The 18,002-nt window shown below is 38.7% G+C and overlaps 2 protein-coding genes and 1 pseudogene across 2 annotated transcripts; 2 read left to right on the top strand and 1 right to left on the bottom strand.

Annotated features, from left to right (window-relative positions):
- The first annotated feature begins 9,918 nt into the window (after positions 1 to 9,918).
- Positions 9,919 to 10,955, top strand: LOC139109942 (uncharacterized). The gene has a single exon (XM_070669390.1). The coding sequence runs from the start codon at positions 10,084 to 10,086 to the stop codon at positions 10,777 to 10,779; it is 696 nt and encodes a 231-aa protein (XP_070525491.1). The 5' UTR covers positions 9,919 to 10,083; the 3' UTR covers positions 10,780 to 10,955.
- A 33-nt stretch (positions 10,956 to 10,988) lies between these two features.
- LOC139109940 (uncharacterized) lies at positions 10,989 to 13,471 on the top strand (annotated as a pseudogene).
- Positions 13,472 to 14,153: 682 nt separating this feature from the next.
- Positions 14,154 to 17,834, bottom strand: LOC139109941 (uncharacterized). Its single transcript, XM_070669389.1, has one exon. It carries the CDS (start codon positions 16,274 to 16,276, stop codon positions 15,053 to 15,055), a length of 1,224 nt encoding a protein of 407 aa, XP_070525490.1. The 5' UTR covers positions 16,277 to 17,834; the 3' UTR covers positions 14,154 to 15,052.
- Between the last annotated feature and the right edge of the window lie 168 nt (positions 17,835 to 18,002).

Genomic DNA, 18,002 nt, shown 5'->3' with positions numbered 1-18,002 from the left:
TGTCAACGTCCAATAGGGAGAGTGTGACACGAGACATTTTTGAATTCGCAATATAGAATGTTTTACATTTTGGTTTAAACTAATAAGACTTGAGTTAGCATTATAACGGATAAATACATGTAGTTTCGCTAATAATATTCTTCGCACCACAATGGTATAACTTATTATAACTAATTTTTTACATCAGTTGCGAATTTTACGCATTTGCGCGAATAAGTTTTTAAGGGTTGAGCTTGAGAAGCGAGCTGACCACTCTGATCAGATACTTCAATGTTATCAGCAACAGTATATGCTGATTTCAACAATTCTATAGTTACATCCTGCGGTTGACCTTTTTTATTTAATATTTTGAAAATTCTATCCGAAACTCTTTCCAATACCGTAAACGGTCCTGAATACGGACGTTCCAGAGCCTTTTTCGCGCAATTGCGTACAAATACTTGTTTGCATGTATCTAGGTCCTTAAAAATAAACGCACGCTTACGATTATTGTGAACCGAAGTAACCGGTCTTATCTTACGCATGAATGTACGGTATTCATCTATGAAATAATTGGGATCGGGAGCAAAATCATCTGGCAGGAAAAATTCACCCGGAATTCTAACTGAAGTCCCGAATATAAATTCAACTGGCGCTGCGTCGGTATCAGCCCGAACAGCAGTACGCAATCCCAAAAGCACAGTGGAGAGGGACCGAGTCCAGTCTTCATCATTATGGCACATAAGCGCGACTTTAAAAGTTCTGTGCCACCTTTCAATTAATCCGTTCGAAGCGGGGTGATACGCCGTGGTGCGTATCCGTTCGCACCCAATTAGCGATATCTATCTAATATGCCGTAAAGAACTGCGATTCGAAATTTGAACCCTGGTCTGTAGTGATCAGCTTGGGAGCACCGTACCGCGTTACCCAAGTGTCATGAAATGCACGCGCAACCGCTTGCGCTGAGGTCTCTTTTAGCGGAACTGCTTCTATCCACCTGGAGAACCGGTCTATTATGGTCAAAATGTATTGATAATCATTTCTATTCGGAAGAGGGCCAACAATGTCCATGTGAATGTGTTCAAATCTGCCATTCGGTACCACGATTTTTTCCGGAATACATTTTACATGTCGCAAAACTTTAGACTTCTAGCAAGGTAGACATTGTTTGCACCAACGCGAAATATCGTTATGCATTTTGGACCAAACACATTGCTGTCTGACAATTCTATCCGTGACTTTTGCACCCGTGTGCGCAGAGTTGTGATAGAACTCAAATATCGATTTTCGTAATCCAGATGGGATATATGGACGAATTGATTCGTCGGACACTTCACAATAAATAGGAGAATGCGAAGGGCCATACGTAAGCTTTTTCAGCTTAAGCGACAAATCCTTTGAATTGAGTATTTCTTTTAGCTCCTCATCACCAGTCTGAGCAGACGAAAGTTCCATTAAATTAAACTGTGTAGGCAAACGAATTGCCTCAATGCGCGAAAGAGAGTCTGCAACAAAATTATCAGAGCCAGAAATGTGCTCTACCCTTGACGTAAATTGAATAATAAACGATAATTGGCGAATTTGACGAGGAGATGCATTTTTGGGCTGTCGCAAGAATGCATACGTTAACGGTTTGTGATCCGTTAAAATCTTAAAATCTGTGCCTTCTAGAAAATGCGAGAAAAATTTGACGGCTTCAAAAATAGCGGTCAATTCCCTATCATAAGCAGAATAATTTCTTTGCGAAGACGAAAGTTTCCGTGAAAAGAAACCGAGAGGTTCCCATGAACCATCCGTGAGCTGTTCAATAACCGCTCCAATTGCAACATCGGAAGCATCTGTGATTAGTCTAATTTCCGCATTTGTACGAGGATGAACCAGCAGAGCAGCTTAGGAAAGATCCTGTTTGATCTTTTCGAAAGCTAATTCTGTTTCCTCCGTCCACTCGACAGGACGCTTGTCGTTCTTTTTTGAATCTTTTAATAAAGAATTGAGTGGAATCTGAGTTTCCGCAGCATGAGGGACGTTCCTTCTATAGAAATTAACGATCCCTAAAAACCTGCGAAGTTCTAACATATTTTTTGGCTTCGGAAAACATAAAATTGTTTCTACTTTGGATGTCGACGGACAGATACTTTTTTTATTTATCACGTATCCTAAAAATTCTAGCTCTTCTACAGCTAATACACATTCAATCTTAAATGGTGATCGCCTAATCGTTTAAAGATTATTTTAAGATGTTCTACGTGGTCATCCATGGAGGACGATGCAACCAGAATATCGTCTATGTAAATGAATACAAAATCTAGATCACCGAGAACTCTATTGATGAAACGCTGAAGGTCTGACTCGCATTTTTCAAACTGAACGTCATAAAAAAAAATTCATACAAACCAAACGGCGTAATGATAGCCGTTTTTTCAATGTCGGATTTAGCAACCGGAATTTGATTGAATGCCTGTTGCAAATCTAACGATGAAAATATACTTTTCCCTTGAAGGTTTGAGGTACAATCGCATAAATGAGCTGTGGGATACTTGTCGGGAATAGTAACGGCATTGAGGCCGCGATAGTCACCACAGATGCCCCACGAACCATCTTTTTTGCGTGCCATGTGGAAAGGACTTGCCCACGGACTAGAAGACAGTCGACATACACCGGCTTCAACCCACTTCTTAAACTCCTCCTTGGCAATTTTTAATTTCTCAGACGTAAGTCTGCGAAACCTTTGAGCGACCGGAGGGTCTGATGTCGTAATGTAATGGAAAACATCACTATTTGTTACGACGTTTGAATTGTTTGAACCACAAATCTCCGGAAATTGTCTTAGTAAGTTGCCACACCTTGTGTCTGGAGAAATACTGCTGACCGATAGAATAAAAGACGGACGGACGGGTCCTTTCACCGATATGCCCGTTATAGTATCCGTAATTTTGTGAGTAGCTAAATCCACCACTATCTTATTAAAATGCAGAAAGTCTGCACCAATTATTGGATAAGGAACATCTGCTAAAAAGAAGTTCCACCTAAATTTTCGGCGAAGACAAAGTCCTAAGGAACACGTTAGTTGTCCGAAAATGTCCACGTGCGAATTGTTCACCGCGAAAAATCTCTGAGTGGGAGGAAGCCTTTTAACATTCGCGTCAGCCGGAATTAACGAGACATCAGCACCTGTGTCAATGAGATAGGTACGTTTCGTTAACGGATCAAAGATGTGGAGACGTTTTGAATCGAAACCTTCCGCGTCAGTCTCCTCGACCGAAGGAATAACTAGTTTTTTTATTTCTCTTTCGATGCCAGCCATTCATCAAATTTGGGGCATTTATCAGAACACGAACGCGCGTCGTTTGGAAACCTTGAATGTGCCCAGCATAGTTTGGCTTTATTGGCGTCCGAGCCGTTCGAGCGATTCTTAGATTTAGATCTCGACCTGTTACTTCGAAAGCTTTTGTCGCGAGATGGCCTAGAAGGACGATTTTCGCGAACATGTGAGGACAGATTGCCCATTTGTTTAATAATCGATTTAATTTCGTTAACAACGCTTTCTGAATCTGATATCGGTAAAATTTTCCCGTCTGAGACCGTGTTGATACTCGTAGAATTTTGAGGAACATCGTTTAGTTTATCCGCAGTTTTGGCCAACTCCTCTAGGGCCAAACCTGATAATGCCGCGAGAATTTCACGATGTCTGGGATTGATATTCTCAAAAAACACGCTTTTTAAAATTTCCTCTGAACATTCGTTGTTAATACGAGCGTTTAAAGCACGCAAATAAATTAAAATTTGCGTGGGTTTGTAGTGTGCTGGTATCTTAGCTTTCAGAATGTTACGTGTGGCGGCCGAGATGACAATTCGGTAAATTGGCACTCGGCGCACCACGACATAGGCAGCCCGGCATGCAGGAACGTATGCCGGAAGGCCCGGAAGCTTGGAGGGAGAAAAGCTCCGGGCCCGGCTGATAACAGCCGCGGCCGCCAGGCGTCGCGAAAGATAAGAGTTTTCGCGATAGTCAGATGAGATAAGGACCGCTATATAAGCGGCACCGATGGAGCTTGCGATATCGCCTTATCCGATAAGGAGATCGCTTTTTGAATACGATAGTGCTCGTATAGACGCACACTTCACAGTACGAGAAGTAGTGCTCTGCCGACGCACATCGAACGAGGCAGTAGTCGTTGCCGCGAAGCAGAGCATAGCAGATGCCTTTACCACCGCTAACGAAGAGCCAGAGTCCGGAGACTCCACAGAAGCGGACTAGAAGAAGCAGACGAAAGAAGCGGGCCACTTTGACGCCAGAGCTAGTGCCGGACAGTCCTCCATCGCCACCCGTCGAAGAGGCCAGGACACCAAAGATCGTATCGATAGAAGTCTTTCCGCCGCAGCAGCCGCTGGCGGGTATCCTGAGGCCGCCTGGACTCAAGAAGCCTCCGCGCCACACTAACTTTCAACTATTGGAGTGGAAGCCGCAGCTCGCCAACTTTACGCCTCCGCGGCTAACGAGGCCTCCGCGGATCTACCTGGCACCGGGCGACGTACGTATCTGGAGATACACAAGTCCCCGGTGGAACCAAGTCGAGCAAATACTCTCGCCTATCCCACCAACACCACCGGTGCGGATAGAGCGAGGAGTACAGTGTGGCCCCAGCACCACAGAGCGGGCCATACAGCACGCTCCTGTAGTCACGGATAGTGGAGTCCAGTGTGATCCCTGGGCTACCACTTCATCCTCGGAAGCGGAACCGCCAATTCTACCTGGCGATGAAAAGTGGGGCCCGATCAGAGTGACACTCACCGCCCCACACATATCGTACCGCGAAAGGCGGTTGTAAAACGTTCTAAAGCGTTATTTTGTAAAAGCACCAGTGGGTGCGATTTAAACGAATTCAAACAGAATGTATATAGTCTTGTAAATATATCTGTACATAACGAGAACGAAAAGAGTTTATATCTCACCAGTGTTCTATCCCATCAGCGAACCAAAAATACCTAAATTACGTAACTGCTGTTCAGGCGTCATAGTAAATGTATTAATAATACGCTCCTTTACCAATTTATAAAGGTCCGCAAGAAAGGGATCTGACAAGAGTAGATCGCGAATCGCGTTAACCGCTTCCTGGTCTAACGCCGGAAGAATCACTTCCATAACTCCTTGTTCTTCCGTGAGTTTGGCGCGATTTAATGCACATTCCGCAATTTTGAACCAGAGTTTCGGATCTGATGACACGTGTGAGAACATGGCAAGTTTCGGGACCGCGGGTGTCGAAATAACACGCGGAGGTATAGACACCGAGGCTGCAGGGGTAGTGGCGGAGGGCGACGACGATATCGCAATATTTGTTGTGTCCCCCTTGCTTTTCTCTAAATTCATAATCAATCGCATCCGATCTTACTCAGATTGTTCAAATTGTTTACTAAGTATCGCTATCTGCGCGGACATCTGTTCACGTTCCTTATTGAGCGCTTCCTTGATTACATTTAACTCGGCCGCAAGCTTGGCGTTTTCCTCCACAAGTTTACCTAAGTCAATTTCTTTTGGCTTACTGGGAATCATATTCTTATCCATTATGCCGAATTATATTACAAAACTAGAAATGCCTGAAGCAATTAATCAAGGAAACGCGATACGTAACAATTACACTTACACTATGCGGTGTCGTTACAACAGGACTGTACCAGTCGCGGATTATACAGTGTAGCAATACGTGCACTTTATTCGAGACACTGCGCGCGTGACGGAACGAATCTGAACAAATTTCCCTCGCAGGTAACTAGGACTGCGCGCGCCGTAGACGGATTGACGCTATACCGACTGAGGATGCGCGCGCACTACAAACGAGTTAATTCGAAATGATTTCGCGCCGGAATTTACAACTGAACGGCGAAAACAAAACACAAGCTCGCAATGTTGAGGTCGTAACATGAAAAAATTGACTCGCGTTTTTACACTTAATATCGAAAGACGCAACCAGTAGGGAATAAACACGGGTTCTAACCCAAAAGCGTTAAGGGAGGCGAGGGGACGGGGGAAAAAATCTGCGATGAGAAGAGCGCGGGGAGAGATAGCCGTAGGTGGAAAGAGACCGGGGGTATCTGTCACCCATTCATATACCCCCCTCCGGTCTCTTCCCACCTACGGCTACCTCTCCCCGCGCTCCTCTTATCGCAGATTTTTTCCCCCTCGCCTCCTCAACGCTCCTGAGTTAGAACCCGTGTTTATTCACAACACCCCGCACTAGCAGCTACCATTCACGTCAACCCACCCACACGTTCCCAAATTTTTATATAAAATATAAATACTGATATTAAAACTTACGTTTTTAGTTTTGCCGCATTTTTTTTACCGACGGCAATTCGCTGTCGACGAAAGCGAATCGTTTCCCGTGGGTGCACAGATTTAATCTTTTGTCCACGACGTAGCCGCACTCACCACCCACGGGATTTTCGGGTATAGAACGAGGAGTCCTGTCAAAAGTTAATGTTTCCCCTCGTTCACACTCACCGCGTATGCGGTTATCGTAATATAAATTTAATTGTGCTGAATTGTTTTTTTGGTGTGCGCCACACCACACACCACTCGCACTAAACGGGGTACGATGCCCCAACTCGCGGCGCGCGAGAATGTGTACCAACGATGAGCACTTATCCATCTAATTTTTTTAATATACGTGTTGCACTTGAAAAAATCAGCATGCGACTGACAGGCAACAGCTACGAGCTCACTGCAGACAGTCAGAAAGTAAAAACGAAAGCATTTTTTTATCAACAGCAGTCCCGAAGGTGTGACATATACTCGTGAGAATCTTTTACAGCGTTTAGCACGTTTGAAACTTAAGATGCATTCTATCACGCAATGAGAGATTAAGAAATTATTTCATTTAAAAGATGTATCTCGAAAATGTGATATATACTTACGCAAATCTTTTTACATTTAATTCTGAGTTTTTAAAGAAATATGTATGAGATCAATCAGTAGTTCATGGATATTGGGGAAAAAAATGCAACAATAAAAAATTTTTTAATATAAACATTTAAATTATATATATTTATTATAAAATATAACATTATTTGTATATTTTGATGGCAATAAAAAATGTTTTAATATAATATAATATAATATTATTTTCGCGCTCCGAATACTAGCTAGCAGCTCACAATCAACAATTTGATTCCCATCATAGCAATCGCTAGCATGTATCGCGCTTACAACCTCGTCACGAGTTTTAGCAGTGGAAGCGATGCTAGCAAATCGTACAAATTTCGAATCAATTATTTTAAGAAAAGATGTTAATTTATTAAACGCCAATGTAATACACTCATCAAGATCAATCATTTTAAGAAATGTCGATTCCATCATCATTAAGCATTTGCCAGCTGATTCAAACCGCAAGACATCCATGCCATTAAAGTTGCGTAGTCTGGCTGTCAACGCACCGAGGTACACGAAGTCTTGAGGATTTTTAAAATCGTTGTGGAGCAAACTTAAAATGTTTGCACGATACTCGCAGAGTGATTTCCAAGCCTCGAGAGATAGCGGCATTTCCAATCCTCGATTATCGCCAATAATAATTTCCACATAACTTGGTGTTCCAACATTAACACCAATTTCTAAATATTTAAAGCTTGTAGCCGTCAATGCATATCGCTTACATAGAATACGGATTGCATGATCTTTAGATGAGCTAGTGTAAAAACAAAAAATGACCATATAAAGTTTGTATTAAAAAAAATTTTTTAGTTAGAAAAATTAATACTCACTCATTATTTACACATGATGTGCTAGATGCATTAGCTGGCGTGTAATAATTCATATTACACGCATATGATGTAGTTTTAGCTGGCACATTAAATTCCATATTTGTATATGATGTAGTTGCTGTATTACTTGGTAATACAGCACGTAATAATACACGTAAAAATCCATCACATTAAGAACGGTAATAACAGATCAGTTTGATGCGCGTGTTACATTTAATGTGATATAATTGTTCCGAGATTTTTTATATATACAGGGTGTATCATTTCATATTGACAAACTGTCAGAGTTAGATAGGTCTCGTGGATACAAGTTAATAAGTCCTGTGCCATTTTGCAAAATTTTCAATAGTTATTGAGAAAAAATTAATTTGTCTAGCACAAGAGCGACGAGGAAGCTACGCGTGAGTGAGCGCGACAGGCGACGGCACCATTTTTAGCTACTCGCCTGTCGCGCTCACTCACGCGTAGCTTCCTCGTCGCTCTTGCGCTAGACAAATTAATTTTTTCTCAATAACTATTGAAAATTTTGCAAAATGGCACAGGACTTATTAACTTGTATCTACGAGACCTATCTAACTCTGACAGTTTGTCAATATGGAATGATACACCCTGTATATCCCCACCACTAATAAGAAATGCATCAATTAAGTGGGGGGATTAAATCTTCAAATTGTGTAAGTTTTGTTCCTAGGCAACACACACAGGACACATGTTGCATGGAATTATCATATACATTGGAAGTCCACAATTACCACATGATCTACCGCATAATGCGTTTTGAATATCAATTTCATGTTTGCGAATGGCAATCATTGGCCCACCCACATCAGCTAAATTAATCATACATGGTGCACATACTGCAATAGCTTCACTAGGTGTGCAATAATAAAAAGACAACATACAATGTTTAGTACGTCCATTAAGCGCGAAAAGTTGTGGTGAATCTATTTTTCGAGAAATACAATCTTCGAGATCTTCACTTTGATCACTCATATAATCACTATCGTTGGGCAATCCTTATCGTCCTCATCAGATAAATCCATTAATTCTCTATTGTCATTTACAGCATTTAAATCAGCCATATTCTCTTAACACAAAATATAAATTTAGTGAACTGTCACCCGATGGTATTTATATAGATCACATTTGTAGGTAATAGTGGGGATCACAAGCATTAGTCTTAAAATAAAAAATGATATCATAAAGATTGCATCAGAAATGCAAGATTTGCGGGCACCACACGTGCTACTGCATTGCATTGGAAATGCAAGATTTGCAGACGCCGCACGTGCTAGTTATCTCAGGCAATGGTGTGGATTACAAGCGTTTAGTCTTAAATGAAAAAAAACAGTGATTTTATATAGGCGATAATGTTATGAAGATTGCATCAGAAGCGCAAATTTGTAGGCGCCGCTATTAAAATGTAATAAAAATAATATCATATAAAGATTGCAAGATTTGCGGACACCACACGTGCTACTGCATTGCACTGCATTGGAAATGCAAGATTTGCAAGATTTGTAGACGCCACACGTGCCAGTTATCTCAGGCAATGGTGTGGATTACAAGCGTTTAGTCTAAAATGAAAAAAACAGTGATTTTATATAGGCGATAATGTTATGAAGATTGCATCAGAAGCGCAAATTTGTAGGCGCAGCTATACACATGTGCTGAAAAAAATACTAAGCAAAAATTTGTAGACGCCACATGTATGTCACTTATCACAATATGCACGTGCAAAACTGCTAACATTAAAAAAATATAAAATTATCAGGCGGCTTCCAGTGTTTCATCTGTTCTCCATCGTTATGAAGGTTAATACTTAAAATGCTGACATAATCGCTATGAATTCATTGAACTTACTTAAAAATGTAAACGTAGCAGTTTGTCATATACCACATATAAAACTGTGGAGCATACATCACATTTTATCATTTAACATATTGAAATCTCGAGAATAAAATAGATCGACAAGAGCAACAGTTGACAGCGCAAGCAGATCGATTGACTTTAGAAGAATTTAATGCATGGAATCAGCAATGTGAAGAATATATCGAATTATTGGAGGACCAGGGGCGAAATAAACGTGCAAGATTATAAATCGGTGCGAAGCAATCACTAGTTGCATGTATTGCACGTATCGAAAGTTTAAGAGATTTAACAAAACAACGTTTCATTCATGTGGGTGCTGGACATAATACAAAAAATAAAGGACTTCGATGGCGTGAAATTGACACAGCTTTTGAAAGCCGCATATTAACTGGTGTGGTAATTAATTCAAACTATATCGAGCCTCGCAAATTTCTGGAAGATGCGCAAGACATTGTATTAAAACATGTGCAAAATGTTATGCATAAACATAACAATATAAAAATTAATGTTGTATTTAATGGTGAATTTGTAGCTAACAATAAAACTGCAAATAAAAGTGTGTGCACAAAAAACTGTGAACTCTTTCGTTCAAGTGATCTACAAGAGTGGTACGAGTCACGCATTATCGAGCCTATTCTCACATCCTTGGATGAATTTCAAGAACGTGACAGCGGGTGGGCACTGTCGCGTATACATAATTTGATGATAAATGTAAATAAACACAATCCATTACATGCTGGGTGCCATGTGATATTACCACAGGAAATTAAAATGAAAAGAGCTGTGATAAATATACAATCTGCTGACAATGCATGTTTCGCATGGTCAGTGGTAGCCGCTCTATACCCAGCCGAGAAACATGTGGATCGAATAATATCATATCCACATTATGCAACAGTGTTAAATCTTGAAGGTATTGAGTTTCCAATAACTATGAAACATGTTAAAAAATTTGAAAATCTTAATAATATTTCCATCAACATATATACGATTGAGAAGAAAAAAATTCTACCAATACAACTCACAGATAAAGTACGAGAGAGACACATTCATTTGTTGTACACACAGCGAGATAATGATGTTGGACATTTTTCATTGATAAAAAATTTATCACGTCTTATAAGTTCACAGCTTAGTAAAACAAAGAGTAAGAAATATTTTTGTGATCGGTAAGTATAAAATGTAAGTAAAAATGTTTTTTTCTTTTATACAATAAAAAATTTTTAATGCATTTATATTCTTTATTCCAGATGCTTACATTACTTTAGTTCAAGTGAAAGATTAATGGTACACAGCGTAGATTGTGGAAAAATTAATGAGTGCGCAATTATATTACCATGTGATGAAAAAAATGGTTAAGTTTTGACAACTATACTAGAAAGGAACGAGTTCCATTTGTGGTATATGCCGATTTGGAATGTACCCTAGAAAAAACGAATGCTGACTCTACCACATCTACATGTGCACACCAACATCATAAGGTTTTTAGCATAGGGTATTATGTATGCTGTTCATACAACAAGTCGCTATCAATGTATCGGTTTCATCGCGGTAATAACTGTGTCGCATGGTTCGCCGAGGAACTTAAAAATTTAGCGCATAATGTAAAAACAATTTTATCAGCTAATGTACCCATGGCTGATTTTACACGAGACGAGTTGGAAAATTTTAACAAAGCTACACATTGTCACATATGTGAAAAACCATTTGTATCAGATGACATACGAGTCCGCGATCACTGTCACTTAACCGGTCGATATAGAGGACCAGCACATTCAAATTGTAATATAAATTATATGGATTCGAATTGTATTCCCATAGTTTTTCATAATTTATCGGGTTACGATGCACATTTTATTATCAAAGAAATTGCAACTGCCTATGAAGGAACTATAGAACTGCTTCCCATAACGAAAGAGAAATATATATCATTTACAAAAAATGTTAAAAGCACCACCGATAATAGAAATAATTGTATAAAATTAAGGTTTATTGATTCATTTAAATTTCTAAATACAAGTCTTGAGAAGTTAGCATCATTTCTAAGTAAAGATAAATTGCGAGTGTCGCGATATGAATTTTCTAATCTAACTAATGAAAATTTTGATTTATTAACACGTAAAGGAGTCTTTCCATATGAATATGTTGACAGTATTGAAAAATTGGAAGATGTATGTTTGCCTCCACGTGAATCATTTTACAGCTCATTGACTGATGATACAGTATCCGAAAATGATTATGCACACGCTATAGATATCTGGCAACGATTCTCAATTCAAACGCTCGGAGAATACAGTGATCTGTATTTAAAAACTGATGTCTTGTTATTAGCTGACATATTTGAAAACTTTAGAGACAGCTGTATAGTGAGTTACAAACTTGATCCCGCATATTATTACACCTTACCAGGTTTTACGTGGGACGCGATGTTAAAACACACGGGTGTAAAATTTGAACTTCTTACTGACATTGATATGGTTATGTTTATTGAACGTGGTATACGCGGCGGTTTAAGTCAATGCTCAAGCAGATATGCATGTGCCAATAATAAATATATGCAGTCATATGATTCATCAAAATCATCAACATATTTAATGTATTTTGATGTTAATAATTTGTATGGATGGGCGATGTGTCAACCGCTACCATATGCCGATTTTCAATGGGTTGACAATGTTTCTAATTTCGATGTGATGAGTGTGCCACTAGACTCACCCAATGGTTATATTTTCGAGGTTGATTTAGAGTATTCACAACGTTTACATGATGCGCATGCCGACCTGCCATTCTGTCCAACGCGCGATAAGCCACCCGGTAAGCGGCAGGACAAGCTTCTCGCAACCTTATATGATAAGAAGCGTTACATCATTCATTATCGCAATTTACAGCAATGTATTAATCATGGACTGCATCTTACAAAAATACATCGCATATTACAATTTAAACAATCCCCATGGCTACGTGTTTATATAGAACTTAATACTAAATTTAGAACGCTTGCAAAAAATGATTTTGAAAAAAACTTGTATAAATTAATGAATAATGCAGTATTTGGAAAAACTATGGAGAACGTGCGTAATCATGTTGATGTAAGGCTCGTAACACATTGGGAGGGCAGATTTGGTGCTGAGGCATTGATCTCGAAACCGAATTTTCATAGTCGTAGCATTTTCGCCGAAAATCTGGTAGCGATTGAAATGCGTAAACTTGAAGTGAAATTTAATAAACCGATCTATGTTGGAATGTGCATTCTGGACATATCTAAAACATGTTTATATGAATTTCATCATGAGTACATGCAACCTCTTTATCAAAATAAATGTAAAATTATGTATACTGACACAGACAGTCTTATATATCATATAGAGTGCGAAGACGTTTATGAGATTATGAAACGTGATATTAATAGATTTGATACAAGTGATTACGCTTGTGACAATGTGTATGGTATTCCACAAGTCAATAAAAAAGTACCAGGTTTGATGAAAGATGAAAACAATGGAGCGATCATGACTGAATTTATTGGACTTCGAGCAAAAATGTATGCATTACGAGTAGATGGTAAAAAGATACAAAAAGATTAAAGGTGTTAAGAGTAATGTTGTCGCCAAGAAGATAACGTTTGATGATTACACACGATGCTTGAAGGAGGAAATAGAAATGACGCGTCAGCAAACATGTATAAGATCTAAGCTGCACGAAGTGTATACTATACGTGAGGAAAAAACTGCTTTAAGTCCATATGATGATAAACGATATATTATACAGGATTCTATTGAAACATTACCATGGGGGCATTATAAAATACCGTTGTAAAAAATTTTTATATATATTATACATTATACATTATACATTATACATTATATATTGTAAATAAAAAATTTTTTTTAATTATATAAAATTCTTATAAAACGTTATTCTTGCATATCCATGAGTTATGTGAATTATTAAATCCCAGCCACTTTACATAAACATTATTTCCTTGTTTTCGTAACACTTTTTCAACAAGATATACATCAGGATTATTTACGTGAAGCAATTTCTGTTCATAGAATCCTCCTGCGATAGGTTTTCCACAAGAATCCTCCAACAAGTATGTCACAGGATTAGTTTTTTTGCACTTTGACAATTGTAAATACTTCCGTAGTCCAATTTGGTGTATAGCCTTTTTCAAATATTGTTTTAAATTTGCTAACACGTACTGAATCACCAGTTTTAAACCGTGCTGGAGCAGCAATCTTTATGCGGCTGTAGACCGTTGCCAAGAGTTTGCCTGCGTTTGCAGGCGTAACATCGACAGGTCGCATACCAATAGTTCGATGTTTTCGCATATTATAATCCAAAACGAGCTGCTGCAGTGAATCAAGCCATTTATAATTTCCATTGAGTGTAAACATTTTCCACATAGCGTTTTTAAGCGTTCGATTAAATCGTTCGACAACTGACGCTTTCATTACAGTGTATGTAGAATAATGGTTAATATTATGTTTTTTTTTAAAGTTTTTGTACGTTTGCGATGTAAAATTCTTTTCCTTTATCAGTTTGAACATTATTCGGACATCTTTTATTATTGCGAAAGATCTTTGCAATCGCTGTTGCAACTTTGATACCGCTTTTTGTCTTTAATGGTACAGCCCATGCATGCTTGCTCAGCACATCGATAACGGTGAATATGTAGTGGTAACCTTGGTTGACACGTGTGTATGGGCGCATCTCGACTACATCAGCTTGCCACAAGTCATCATACCCGCGCACTATGACACGCCTTCGAGAAAAATTTCTTCTCGCCGGTGTATGCAATTCGTTTACCAATTGTAGTTTTTTTGAGCTTATTTTCTTTGACATTTTTTTAAAGCTATGAGATTTACCGCACTATTAAAAAAATTTTTTTCATAAATATGAACAATAGCAACACCGAAAACGATAACAAAACGGTATTAACAATAGAAACAGCAACGGCAACGGCAACGGCAGCGGCAACGGCAACGGCAACGGGAACAGCAAACGGCAACGGCAGCTGTTTAATTCTGTTCACCGCGAATAAATTTATTGCGAAGAGTGTTTACCACAACCTGTAGACTACTCTGTAGTATTTCCATTTTCTTATTCAGTTCATTTTGTTGATCTTTTAAATTCTGCACATTCTGTTGAACATTATTATTAAGTTCCACAATTTCATTCTTTAAAATCTGTAAATTTTGTTGAACATATTGTTTGTTGACAGCATCATCATCGTCCAAAGGTTCAGCTACACGCTTAATTTTGCGTGATCGCGCGTCGTAATCGGTGGATGTTACACAAAGAGCGTTATCGCGCACGTAATTTCTAACTAACGCATTATATCGATAATGTTGATTAGTATTACTTCCTCCACCATCTTTAAGCAATGTTCCAAACTTGTTAATCGGCATTTCGATATCAAATGATTAAATTGTGTATGCATACTTTAATTTATAATAAGCCCCACTTCGCGAAGTTCCTCAATAATTGATAAAATCTCATTGTCGTGAGCGTTATGACCTGCATAGCGTGAGGCTTCGAGCAATCGAAGACGATCTACGAGCTCGTTTGGATCATCCCAATGAACATAATCGATTTTATTATTGTTTAATGTTACAGCGTATGGTATACCTTGTCCAATTTTTTTACTCAGCACAGGAGCGATTATATTCTTATATTTGTGACCTTTGTTACTCTTTACTTGATTTTGAGAATTGTAGTCACGTTTATGTGCATTCGTTGCCATGAGTATACTTTTATAATTTTCTTTATCGGTATCAGTATAACTGCTCTCATCGGGAAATCTCATAAAAATCAATTCGTAAAGTCCCACTGTTCCAGGATACTTTTTACCATCTATCAATATATTATCATTTTTATCTAAATCAACACGCTTGTTGCCAATCATCGTTCCATTGTCGTTGAAATAAACTCCGTAAACGCTATCGATGTTAATAGATTTTTTTCCGCTCAAAACAGCGCCTAAATACTTTTGTCCCAACGGTCCATAATGAGTTTGAAGAGTCTTCCAACCTTCTGATGTTTGCAACTTTTGTCGAATAGATGTTACCAGCGGTTCGTCTGCGGTATCGAAAACGTCTTCAATGGAATGTGAGTGTGAACGTTCCCTGGATAAAAAATTTCGCTGTTGCACGAACTTAGGCGTCTCGTTTAATGTGGACGGTATGGTGTGTGATCGTTTTAACGCTGATTTAATTGGAGTCGATGCTGTTATCGGTGACGATGCATTTGATCGTTTCCGTTTTGGCGTCAATCTACTTTCATCTTTTTCTTCTTCCAATAAAGATATCAACGATGTATTTATTAATCGATTCCGTTTTGGTGTCGATCTACTTTCTTCTTTTTCTTCAGGTAATGATATTGGAGATGCTGTAATTAATCGTTTTTGTTTTGGCGTTAACACATCTTTTTTTTCCGGAAAATACGATTCGTTCTTTGATATGGCTGATTCAACTTCGTTGTTTCCAACGGTGTTTTCTACAATCTGTTTAAGAGGCTCAACGATGGGTTTAAAATGTCGCTCCAACGCGATATCTTCTTCCATTTTTCCCGTCTTCATAGCATGATACTTTTTGCGAATCGAATTGCTCGTTTGAGCAATTTTCTTCGCAATTATCTCTCGATTTTTAAGTTCACTGTTGTTATTCATATTGAGCTTGACAGTTATCAATCGGTGTATCGACAACAACTGATCACATTATGATACCACGAAGTCGTTAAATCCCTTTCTATAGCGACCGTTTGAAATAGCACTGTCTTTATCAATCACCACAAATCCATACTTTTGTTGCCAACATATTCGACACAATTTATCAAAATCTTCGAATGACATATCAGTGTTAACATGATCATTATATATATGTTTCATATTTGTAACATCCTGTTTAAATAGAATTAAAAAATTCGTATTGTCACGTATAAGATGCTTCGGTATTTTCGCATACGTTTGACAAAGATAAAAACTGTCAACGTTCGCGTGTCGCCCCATTGCAAAGTATTCTCTTACCGCATCCTGCTTATCACATGCTATGTCATCAAAAATAAATATAGAATTCGGAAGTGCTTCGCTCGGTGGAACAACATCAATATTATTTGAAAATGTGAAATAATTAATTTTTTCTATTGATGCCAATATCTTTTTCAAATACTGATATTTTGGTTGTTGCAACGATTTCGAGTATACATAAACGTTTTCAAATCGTATACCATGCAGACTTTCCAACAGACTTATTAATACATTAGTTTTGCCGCAATTTGATGGACCACAAATGATAGCGCGAATAGAACTCGGTAACATGTTTCCATGTCTATGTAACACACACTCGGATAATAACTTGTCATCGAAATTCACCACCTTGATTGGTGGCGCTTGCTGTATGAACCGCATTCTACCTTCTAAATGAGATCAATATCATCCAGGCTGATATATTTATAGTTGTGTGCATAAAAATTAAACGCTCAGTATTCAATATGTTTTTGTTGCTGTCGGACGATTGTAATATTTGTGATTTAACCGCTGAACAACTACAACATATCCCAAAAATATTCTTATTGCAACGATTTTCGCAACATATTGACTATTTGTGGAATAAGCTTCCTGAACACTTAAAAGCTGATTTAGATGTTCAGCAATACCGCCGATGTTTAAAACATTATAATTTATTGAGTTATGAAACACATGTTGACGGTTCTCCGCCATTAATAAAAAACTATTGAATGTCTGAGAAAATGGGGCGAGGCTTGTTAAACAGAGCGATTAACGTACTTCCGTTTGAATTGCACATACCCGGGTACCAGTTTTGTGGCCCAGGAACTCGATTAAACAAACGATTTGCCAGAGGAGATCGTGGAATTAATCCGTTAGATGCGGCTTGTCGTGATCACGATATAGCTTACTTACGTAGCAACAATCTCGCAGGGCGCCACGTGGCTGACAATATTCTCGCCAATAAAGCGCTGCAACGTATTAACGCAGAAGATTCAAGTTTTGGTGAAAAAGCTGCAGCCACAACCGTATGGGCAGCTATGAAAGCAAAAACGAAACTTGGTATGGGCTTATGTGCAGCGAGGAAGAATACGCTGAAGAAGAAAACGGTGAAGAAACGAACACTTCCGATAGCAAAACGTGGTGGCGTTATACCGCTTTTACCCTTACTGGGTGTTATTGGTTCGCTCGCTGGTGGAGCCGCAGGAATCGCAAAAGCTGTAAATGATAAAAAAGCCTCACAACGCCAACTTGAAGAAATGAAACGTCACAATTACGCCATGGAAGGTCGCGGTGTTTAACTCGCTCCATACAAACGTGGTGGTGGAGTTCGAAAAAATAATAGAAATAAGAAAGGAAAAAAAAAAACGCCGATGAGACGTTGAAATTT

Source organism: Cardiocondyla obscurior, linkage group LG19, assembly GCF_019399895.1.
Source record: "Cardiocondyla obscurior isolate alpha-2009 linkage group LG19, Cobs3.1, whole genome shotgun sequence".
In the NCBI taxonomy this organism is placed as follows: Eukaryota; Metazoa; Arthropoda; class Insecta; order Hymenoptera; family Formicidae; genus Cardiocondyla; species Cardiocondyla obscurior.
The sequence above is the reverse complement of the archived record's forward strand: the minus strand, read 5'-3'. Positions and strand labels throughout refer to the sequence as shown.

What these genes read in the sequence shown, in the direction of transcription:
- LOC139109942 (XM_070669390.1), top strand. Translation starts at nt 10,084, where the DNA reads ATGCATAAACATAACAATATAAAAATTAATGTTGTATTTAATGGTGAA.
- LOC139109941 (XM_070669389.1), bottom strand. Translation starts at nt 16,276, where the DNA reads ATGAATAACAACAGTGAACTTAAAAATCGAGAGATAATTGCGAAGAAA.